At 43.8% G+C, this 8,612-nt stretch overlaps 1 protein-coding gene across 1 annotated transcript; it reads right to left on the bottom strand.

Annotated features, from left to right (window-relative positions):
- Positions 1-3,045: 3,045 nt before the first annotated feature.
- On the bottom strand, positions 3,046-8,312 carry LOC120675190 (DNA replication licensing factor MCM4). Its single transcript, XM_039956295.1, has 18 exons — positions 8,165-8,312; positions 7,335-8,048; positions 7,099-7,227; positions 6,350-6,431; positions 6,125-6,257; positions 5,963-6,034; positions 5,707-5,835; positions 5,516-5,629; positions 5,220-5,432; positions 5,025-5,123; positions 4,782-4,942; positions 4,568-4,664; positions 4,268-4,429; positions 4,118-4,198; positions 3,951-4,029; positions 3,721-3,857; positions 3,572-3,622; positions 3,046-3,483 (listed from the first exon to the last, which is right to left on the bottom strand). The coding sequence occupies exons 1-18, from the start codon at positions 8,196-8,198 to the stop codon at positions 3,409-3,411; spliced, it is 2,562 nt and encodes an 853-aa protein (XP_039812229.1). The 5' UTR covers positions 8,199-8,312; the 3' UTR covers positions 3,046-3,408.
- Positions 8,313-8,612: the final 300 nt, after the last annotated feature.

Genomic DNA, 8,612 nt, shown 5'->3' with positions numbered 1-8,612 from the left:
TTTGATCAACCACATCTAAACAAACACCTACTTTTTTCAGCACATCTACTTTCATATCGGTGGCTTCGCCAAACCCTTAGTTGCAATAGCTTTTTTCTTTACAAGTTCTTCTCAGCAGGTATGTTCCATCGCTTGTTGATAAATTCCAAGTAGAGTTGCATAGATGGGTTCAGGTTGACGGCACATCGCTTCTTCCTCCGTCTATGGCGCTCAAAGTTATCGAGCATGCTGGATCTGTCTGGCGGGGTTTAGCTGTTCACTAGTTACCGAGCACGTTAGATCCGTCCGGCGGGGTCTAACTGTTCACCAGTTATCGAGCTCTCTAGATCCGTCCGGTGGGATTTAGTTTGCCCACCAAGTTATCTGTAGAGGCTTTCAATTTATTAGGTTAATTGATCTGTTAATCTAGCTTGTTGTTACTTTTACCATCTGTTATCGACATCTGCTTAGATCTTGCTAGGCTAGCTCGTTTAATCTAGTTTGTTTTAAGCTTTTGTCACAAGTTATCCAGGCTAGATCCACTCTCTATCGGCTCCTTTTGTGTCCTCCCGACCATAGCCGATCGGATCCGGATCTAGGTGTTGTCTGCAGATTACCTGATTATAGGCATGGCTTGCTTCCCCCGCGAATCGGCTAGACGCTAGCCGATGCGTGCGTGCCACTGATATCGGCTGGCTAGCCGATAGGCCCGGAATTTAATGTTTACCTTACTTGTCGATTGCAGGTCAAATTTACTGGCATGTCGAGCGCACCGTACGCACGCGCGATCGAGTTTGGTACGACGGAGCAAAGCATATCTCCCCGGCCCTAGCATAGGTGGAGCGTGGAGATCCACCCGGTGAGAATTTCGTGTCAACAAATGCAATATGTCAAGCGGCTTACCACCGTCTTGCAAGTGTTCGGACTAAAGCTAACAGGACGACACAATCTGTTGCCAAGCCTTTGCAGCTCAGAAGTATATGTGTAGCTTGGATAAGCACAGTATGACAACAAGGGAAGCAATAACCGCAAGAAGATTAGCAAAGTTCAATAAGTATCCAAAGTACTAGTCATAGTAGCTAGCTAAGACATGTCCCTAAACGTCACACAAGAAACTTGGAACAAAAGACGATGGACAAACTTAAAGAACAAGCAACCAGCAACTCATCCAATTGTTATTTCTCTTTTTCCTAATTTTTCTCATGTCGTTATTTTTTAACTTTTTAATTTTCTTAAATATTTTCTTATATTTTTCTTTGAACCGGGGTCACAAGAGAGGGAACTACAAAAGTTTTTAACTCAAACAGAGGTAATGTGGTTCACAGAAAATCATGCACGTTTTCTAAAAAAGCATGCAGAAACTTCGGAGCTTGAGTCTCTGTCTTATAAACCGAATTTTGAAATTATGAGCATGGATATCGCGGCAAAGCCGGGCAAAGCCAAGGAGATTCAGATGCAAAATTTAATTCTATCTAATTCAAAAAAGAATTCATCTCAATCCAAGTTACGAGCGAAAAGTTATGCATGTTCTAAAGAATGACCTCTGATTTAGGGTTTTTAGAGGGTAAAAACCGGGCAAAACATGTCGTCACGGCTAGGGCAAAGAGTCCCTATCCTCACAACACTGGTCACAACTGAGCAAAGTATCTTAGCAAGAAACCAAGGACAAACCTTCCCTGGTATATGCCGCAATAGGTATCGCCAGATAAATCAAGAAAGACTGGGATGCAAGGCGAAACACACAAGGCATTTTGCAACATATCTAGGGTTTGCGTGACAAGAGTTCACACAAGGTGGCTAGCGAGGCAATGGCTTGACTTGTTGTTGGGGTAAACGTGGATGGGACAGCAGCGGAAACAAAACAGCGATGGACGATTGAACTACGACTATGAACACACTAAACTAGCAACAAGACTTGACCATGGACAGAAACTCAATAAAGTGATTTGAAACGAAATTGTGAGGCTAAAACATGTTATACGACAGGGGACAGTGTAATTTTTTTGAGCTTTTTTGGACTCGAGGTAAATGAACGAGATGAATCTAAAGGGGAACACGAAATATACCTCACAGTTAATCTGAATCCTGATACAACTGACCCGATCTTCGAAATTGGCGATCCGAACTTCTAATCCGACATGATTCGAAGTCCTGCAACTGTTACACCGCTGCTCCATTGGTTATCAACCCAGCACAACTTGATTGACCTCGCAAAGAAACCTTTTACTACACGCGAATCGAATAACACAAGCAAGAAAAGATAAACATGTAATCTGAAATTGCAAATATATATGAAGCAAAGATGAATGAGGTTCACAAAAGGACTAGTCGCTATAATGGTAAGAACGGGTCTCTAATTTACAGCCAAAAGACAACGTTAAAGTTACAATAAATGATATTTGTTTCTCAATGTAAAAATAGAACTCAACAAAATCCAAACTCTAATGTGTCATCGGCTACTGAGTTTTGGTTATGTTTGGTTCCCTAGCGCTAGGTAGTGCTAGGAACTGTAGCTAACTTTGACCGCTAATTACGGTGTCAAACTAAGTCAGTTTACAGAACTAACTCCAGAACCCCTGCGCTAGGAACTCTGAAGAATCTAATGAGACCTTTGACCGCGTGATTAGAGGATGGTTACTGTATCATCACTATAGCCAATCATCGATTAATTACCGTAATTAGATTCGTCGCGAAAAATTATACACATCCCTGAAAATGTTTCGCAAATAGACTTCATTTAGTACTCCATGCATACGAAATTCTTTTCTAGGCTTGCGTGCGCTAGGAATAGTGGAGGAGAACCAAACAAGGCTATAGCAGAAAGGGGGCATCAGAAGGGTTGGGAGCGATGGGGCTTATGGTCCAACACAATAGAAAATCCGGCACGATTCAAAACTGGTGACGTAGCACCTTGTCATTGTTACACGGGATAATCCTTAGAACTCGTAGAAGACCAAATCTCGGATGTATCCAGCATGACAATGTCCTCATCAGAATCAGATATGGCTGTCGTGGTGCTAGCAACGGAAATATAGAACCCAGTAGGATTTTAGGTCCAGACGATAGTTCGAGTCAGAAGTACCGGTGGCTGCTTTAACATAAATGCCAAAAAACCGTACACACTACATACGTTTCAGTTGAACCTGAGCAGGAGTTTGCAAATGATACAAGTTACATTGATTCAGTACTCAGCTATCGCAAGAACCTGTTTCAAAATTAATTGTAAGAAAGATGACTACAGCTAGCAGCGTCACTATCTAGGGAGTTGCACAATCAGGACCAGTTTAGACTTTAGACCAAATAGGATAGCACTCTGCACAGCTCAGCTCAACATTTCATCACTTTGCAATCCGTAGCAAAGTTGGCTCAAGGAAATGCCGATTGAGCTGGAGAAGCATCTCCACGTCAATGCCACAGATGGCAACAGCATCAAACCCTCTTCACATTGTCGCCATGGATAACCACAGCTCCTTCAGTCATCAGAGTACCAAGAGCACTGCGAAGCTGTAACAAGTTTCCATGCACACTTAGCATGTGTCAAGCCAGTGAAATATAAACATACGAGGTACTGCAAGATAAAGTTTCAACTTACATCGTGCAGATGAATTTCCATAGAGCTCTGCTTCCTCATTTCTTCCAGCAACTGCGCACCAATCAGAACCAATACTTAGCTCACAGCTGGGCCAACTAATGATGATAACAAGGGCACAGGCAGGAACCCAAAGCAAAAGGTTTCTTTACCTCAGTCATACGCATTGAGGGGCCTCCAAGCTGCATTTTCTCCATGATAAGGTTGCGGGTTGCTGCAACGAGGTTCTCCCGTCTCTGCCTTTCACTCGCAGATATTCCCGTCATGATTAGATCCATATCAATCGTCCCTTTTGCCATTCATAAAAGATACCATCAGCACTAGAAACAAAGGTTACAAGGGAAAACAGAACAGGAAGAAAAAGCCAAGCAAGTTAGCTGACCTGTTGCATGATCCGTTGCAGACTGCTGCATGGCAACTTCGAGAAGCCTGAAGGCCTCAACAACATCTCGCACTTCAACCTGCACACAAACAGAGCAAAATTATGTCACGAGAGCCAAAATTGTTATGGATCTAAACAGTAACCATGATTACAGAATAATGTATTACCACTTCAGAGAATCGCATTCGGGCCAATGCTTCACTGAGACGAATCAAGCTCTCTATTTGTCTGGCAGTTGCAGTTATAACCTATCCACCAAGCAGCAATGTGTTACGGGCTTAAATGCTACTCAGAGCACAGTAGAACAGAGATGCTACCTTCTTTCTGCTTCCAGGGCTATTCCCTCTTTTCCTCATCTCAACATAGCCACGAGTCAATTCTTCTGCAGCTTCATCAGATAACTGTGGCTGAATATACTTCCTTGCATAGCTTATGTAGGCAACTAATGTGGGCAAATCCAAAACCTCAAGCTCTTCTAACTGCACAACAGGATGAATGCACGATTAATAAGACACAGGATAAGCTAAGAAAAGTGTTGAATTTGTTAAATTGTTGAACGCTATCTATTTCCTCAAAAAATAAAGCTTCAGTTATGAAGGTTGAGTCTGGTGGTTTACAATTGGGTTCTCAAAATGCAGTGAAACAATATGCTTTGCCAGGCGCCTATCAGTTTGCTCATCTGCCTTGTCCAAGATAAGATAAATCAGGTCAAACCTGCATATTGAATTGTGCCAAGAGTTAAAACATTTACATGCCACTCATTCACTTCGAAACATGCAGGCATCCTGCATATTCGTGAAAAAACAAACGTGCAGGCATCTAATTACTTACCTTGAAAGAAGTGTTGGGGCAAGATGGATGTTGTCAATTACAGAAAGTCTCGGATTGTAGCGTGATTCGGTAGGATTTGCGCATGCCAGGACAGATGTTCGAGCATTTAAAGATGCAATTATTCCAGCCTTCGCAATGGATACTGTCTGCTGTTCCATCACCTACAATAACCGCAGGAGTTTGCTTACATGGATAATTTATCTTGGCATGCAAATTATAAGTAAACATTTTAGCAAGACAGACCTCATGTAGCATGCTTCGGGCATTATCAGACATCTTATCGAACTCATCTATACAGCAAACACCTTTGTCACTTAAAACTAGTGCTCCACTCTCAAGAACCTGAAAGGTAAACAGGTCATGGTTGAAGTCATTCGAGCAACTTAACAAGATAACAGGTGACCAAAGCAATAATGTCAAAAATAATGGCACACGTACAGTTTCACCAGTCTCAGGATCTTTCGTAACATAAGCAGTAAGACCAACAGCAGAACTTCCTCTACCACTTGTATAGATTCCCCGAGGAGACAGTTTATGCATGTATTGGAGAAGCTGGGATTTACTTGTTCCAGGATCACCCACAAGTAAAATATTTATGTCACCACGGAAGCTAGCCCCAGAAGGAAGCCTTAAGGGATTGCCACCAAAAAGCTGCACACAGAATATTTTCAGTATGCTATGTTTGGCTACAACACAAACTTCCTAAAGGACATGCTAATATTCCATAAAATTACCTGGCAAAGGAGGCCTTTTTTAACATCATCCAACTCCCATATGTTCGGAGCCAATGACCTAGTCAATCTATCATAGATATCAGGCAACTTTGAAAGCTCTTTTAGTTTCTCAACCTGCAACACAGAAAAGAAAAATGTTGCCAAGAATCCAGCGCATGCCGTTGAAGAAAGGTATAAGTACCAAAAATTACCTTATCACTAAGGAAGTCCTCTTCAGTAGACTTGTTTGCATCAGCATTGTCAATATCCATGGTGTTAGTGTCCTCCACATGAAGCCTAGACTTGTCTGTCTTCTTTATGTGAAGGCAATCAATATACGTCTAAATGAAGAAATATCATCAGAAAATGAAGAAGGAATGCAATCAGCTAATAGTTCACTACACGATTGAGTGCCACTGTGATAAGAAGGAATTCAAACATGAGAATGCAATAAGTTCTGTTTTTAACCTTGAATATAGACTTCACTGTCCTCTGAGCAGGTCCAACTCTAATACTCATTGCCCTGTATATTCCAGTGATCTGTCATAAAAAAGGGGTTAATTGAACATTTGCATAAACAAGAACCACATGCCAAGATTTATGGTACTGATTACTATGTCCAATCCTTACCTCAACCCTATCTCCAGGCTTTCCAGCATCGACAAGCTTATCATGCATCAGGACACTAACTGTATGTGGGGTGCCACCTTCTGGTATCTCATCTGGTGTTTCTTGCAACTTTATGATCTGTTTGTCTGCAAATCTAGTCATGAAAAAAGAATGTTACATCCATTTGACTATGAATTGGTTAAGAACGCTATCAAAGAAAAATGGAAACAAGATCAGTATAGCTACCTGCATCTGTTGTGCACTAGGGTCATAGAATTTGTGGCTTTACATTGTTCTTTCTGGCAAATATGTGGTTCAGTTACTCTCCCTGTGAAAGCAAAACCACCATACTAGTTTCATGGTAGAAAAATACAACCTAACAAATTTAATTTATCTACATATGACATGCACAACTTTCTATCAATGTGGAGTACTGAACAGATGTTGTATACTCCTGGATAGTATGCATTTTCAAAGCAGCTACTTTATTTTTACGAAAGAAGCAGCTACTGTTTCAAGGTAAAAAATAAGGCCTAAGCTCCACGATTCACTGAAAACATATTGCCCAGATGAACTCACCAAGAAGAGTAAAGTGAATAACAGAACCTAATCACCACCACACAATCTAAGAACCCCAAACGTTGTCCAAACTACAAGAACACTTTCTGAACGTGGTGACTCACTAATAACTAATAAGTATGCCTAGCAGAAAGGAAAACTAACAGAAACAATATGTTGAAGTGGAATCTTTACTTCGATCTGCCATATTTTTGGGTGCAAAGGCCAAGTGAATTCAGATCAACTGCATAAGAGATTTATTCCTGACAAAGAATACAAAGACAATTGGATTGATCACTATCAGGTTTTTACTTTATCTTATAAATCACCATGAAATCCAAGACATGTGAAGTTGATTAATTAAATGTAGGAATTTCATTGAAAATGTTATCACAGTTCAGTCTGGAATCAATCAACATGCCGTTATTATATCATACCTCTATCAACCATAACGGGCTCTGAGTAGAAACCACAAACTAGGCAGCGGAACACAGCTTCCTTGAGCTCTGGTATGACCGAGCTGCATCTAATTATCATACCCTTTATTGACACCATCTTCTCAATATCTAAAAGAAACAGGGAATCACAAAACAGATGAAGCAAGGTACAATTTCACAAAAGAAGTTCGATCAGTGACACCATGGCCAAAGCCCAAAAGTAATAACCAATTTACCAGATGGATTAAGATTCCTCAAGCAAATTGACGACTTTAGGTTGTAGATCCTGGTCTGGATGTGCTTCTCGAAGAGTGGCTCGATGCGTGCGACGAGGTCCATGAGTACGATGTCGAAAATGGCTAACACCTCGAGCGGGTAGCGCACCATCTTGCTGTAGAGGTCCGGGTCGTGGTCGAAGACGTCGTGCGCGTCGACGTCGAGGGACTCCGCGCCCTGGAGCTCGAGGATGCGGTGGATGGCGCGCATGTACTTGCCCTCGTCCATCACAGGGTCGACCCGGCCGGCGTCGCGTGGGTCCCGAAAGTGGCGCAGGAACCGGAGGATGGCGGCGTTGACGTCCTGCACGCTGATGTTGGTGCCCCAGACGAAGACTGGGGTGGCGTCGACGCCCGCGCCGCCCCCGTCAGTCTCGTCCTCTCCGGCGTCGGAGGACGGCGGGATGTCGTCGGTGGACATGGGGGTGGAGGGCGTCGGCGGCAACCGGCCAGTCCAGTTCTGGTGCTGCTGCCGGGCGGCACCGGCTCCGCCGCCTGACGGAGTCCGGCGTCCGGGGTGCGGCGGCGTCTCGAAACCCCCGAGGGAAGGGGACGAGGCATAGGGGCTGGCGGACCCACGGCGGCGGCGCCCGCCGGACCGGCGCGTGGATTGGGTAGGGGAGGAGTTGGTGACCGGCAGCGGGCTCGACGGGCGAGCATCCGGCGACGACGCGGCTGCAAGACCGACAGCAAAGATGAGATTTCCACCGACAGGAATCCAAATCTTGGGAAAAAATCTGCAGGGAAATAAAATTGAATGCAGCCCGCAAGAGATGGCGAATGGAGCTTACGAGGTGGGGAGCTACCGCCGCCATTAGACGCCATGTCTTGTTCGCAGAGGCGCAAGCACTGGTGGGCACAAAGAGGAGGTGGTGAGAGATGGGAAGAATGGGAAGGGGAGGGTAAAATGGCGGGAGGCGGCGGCGGCGGAAATAGTGGAAAGGGCGGGAACTAGCGCTCCGTTTCCCGCCAAGTGATGCCCAGGGGACTTGATGGGCCGTGTTGTGTCCAGGGTTAACCGAACCGTCGGTAACCGGTCCGGTTTGACCGGTTACCGGTCGAACCGGTCCGGACCGGTACCGGTTCGGTCCGGTATGAAACCGGTCCAAATTCAAAATTTAAATTTGAATTCAAAAAAATGAAAAATTCCCAAAAAATTTCTAAAAATACTTCAAGGTGCAATGAATCTAATGGTGTCAAATTTTCTCCAAAATTCGTTCATTTAGTATGGTTTTCGGA

This window comes from Panicum virgatum, chromosome 5N (genome assembly GCF_016808335.1).
Source record: "Panicum virgatum strain AP13 chromosome 5N, P.virgatum_v5, whole genome shotgun sequence".
Taxonomy (NCBI): domain Eukaryota; kingdom Viridiplantae; phylum Streptophyta; class Magnoliopsida; order Poales; family Poaceae; genus Panicum; species Panicum virgatum.
Note: the sequence above shows the minus strand (reverse complement) of the source record. Positions and strands in the feature narration are given on the sequence as shown.